Source organism: Nicotiana tabacum, chromosome 14 (assembly GCF_000715075.1).
Source record: "Nicotiana tabacum cultivar K326 chromosome 14, ASM71507v2, whole genome shotgun sequence".
NCBI lineage: Eukaryota > Viridiplantae > Streptophyta > Magnoliopsida > Solanales > Solanaceae > Nicotiana > Nicotiana tabacum.
In genome coordinates this window covers 107,577,722-107,579,577 of record NC_134093.1, presented here as the reverse complement: position 1 = coordinate 107,579,577, position 1,856 = coordinate 107,577,722, and the positions used below count along the sequence as shown (strand labels likewise).

The window sequence follows — 1,856 nt, the reverse complement described above, 5'->3', positions numbered from 1 at the left end:
ATTGTAAAACATGAGCAGTTGCAAGTGCTTTTTTAAGAGTGTCAAAAGAAGCCAAAGTTGTTTCATCCCACTGGAACGAATTTCTTTTAAGCATGTGAGTTAAAGGGGCTGCTAACTGACAGTAAATTCTTATAAATTTACGGTAATAACCTGCTAAGCCCAAGAATCTGCGCAAGGTAGTGGTGGACTGTGGTTGATGCCAATCAATGATAGCCTCAACCTTGTTTGTGTCTGCTGCCACGCCTGTTTCAGACACCACATGGCCAAGATATGCTACTTGGGTCTCTCCAAAAGAACATTTGGATCTCTTGACATAAAGGTTATGGGTACGCAATAACTCAAAAACGATGCCAATATGAGTGAGATGATCATCCCATGTTTTGCTATATATTAAAATATCGTCAAAGAAAACCAACACAAATTGACGCAAGTGTGGTTTAAAAACCTCATTCATTAGTGCTTGAAATGTTGATGGGGTGTTTGACAATCCAAACGGCATAACCAAAAATTCAAAGTGGCCATGATGCGTGCGAAAGGCTGTCTTCTCAATATCTAGGGGATCCATGCGGACCTGATGATAGCCCGACTTCAAATCTAGCTTCGTGAAATATTTGGACCCGTACAATTCATCTAATAATTCATCCATCACTGGAATTAGAAATTTATCCTTCACTGTCTTAGCATTGAGCTCACGATAATCAACACAAAAATGCCAAGTTCCATCATGCTTACGAACCAATAAAACTGGAGATGAGAAGGGTGATCTACTAGGCCGAATGATTCCTTGTCTTAACATGTCCGCACACTTTTTTCTATCTCATCTTTCTGCAAATGAGGATACTGGTATGGTCGAACTACCACTGGTTTGGAACCAGGCAATAAGCAAATGCGATAATCACAATTTCGCATCGGAGGCAGCCCAGTAGGCTCTTGAAATAAGTCAGCAAATTCGGCCAAAACCTGCTCCAGTTTGCTGTGGTGCTCATCTAAATCATGCAATAATTGAAGCTGCAATTTCAAACAGGTTTGCTGCCCTCTAAAGACGACTTGTTTCCTATTTGAAGTAAAACTCATTTCAAGTGTGACGAAGTCCCAAAGAATGGGGCCCAATGTTTGTAACCAAGTCACCCATAAAATAATGTCAAAGCCATCTAACGGAATAACAAAGAAGTCAGCTTCAAAGTTTTGGTTATCAATACAGAAGGATACTGCTGGGCAAGTTCCTTTGCTGTAAACTCTTTCTCTGTTAGCCACTGATACCTTGGCACTTGTCCCAGGCTGTACTTGCATCCCCAAGTATTGCGCTGTTGTGTAACTTATTAGTGTGTGCTACCCAAATCAAATAGGCTCAATAATGGTTGACCTTTCATGATTGCCAGCAACTGCATTGTTCTTGCACACTTCTGTCCCCGTGATGGCATATAAGGAAATTTTAGGTTCTTGTGCATTTTTATGGTCAGGTTCTTCATCATCTAGATCAGCTAGTTCCAACCAAAATAGCTTCTTACATTGATGCCCAATCGAATACAATTCATCACAATTATAACACAATCCTTTTGCCCTTCTCTCTGCCATTTCAGCTCTTGACAACTTTTTTATAAAAGGAGCAGATGAACTTACCAACTTTGGTTCAGTAATACCACCTGGTGCATTGCTACCCTTTGGGGTTGGAATTGTTGAACTTGTAGTAGTACTGAAATAGCCTTTAGTCCCTTGCCAAGTCTCCCTTCGAGAAGATATCGCCCGCACCACCTTCTGTTTTTTTTCAAAAGCTCGAGCTATATTTATGGCATAAACCAAATCTGGTGGACTGCGCATTTCAACATCAAGCCGAATGGAATTGATCAGCCCGACAG

General features: G+C 40.9%; 1 protein-coding gene across 1 annotated transcript; it reads right to left on the bottom strand.

Moving 5' to 3' along the window:
* Positions 1–789: 789 nt before the first annotated feature.
* Positions 790–1,290, bottom strand: LOC142169081 (uncharacterized). The gene has a single exon (XM_075230284.1). It carries the CDS (start codon positions 1,288–1,290, stop codon positions 790–792), a length of 501 nt encoding a protein of 166 aa, XP_075086385.1.
* Between the last annotated feature and the right edge of the window lie 566 nt (positions 1,291–1,856).

Bases quoted from the DNA above. Each gene is read 5' to 3' on its own strand.
- LOC142169081 (XM_075230284.1), bottom strand. From the start codon at position 1,290: ATGCAAGTACAGCCTGGGACAAGTGCCAAGGTATCAGTGGCTAACAGA.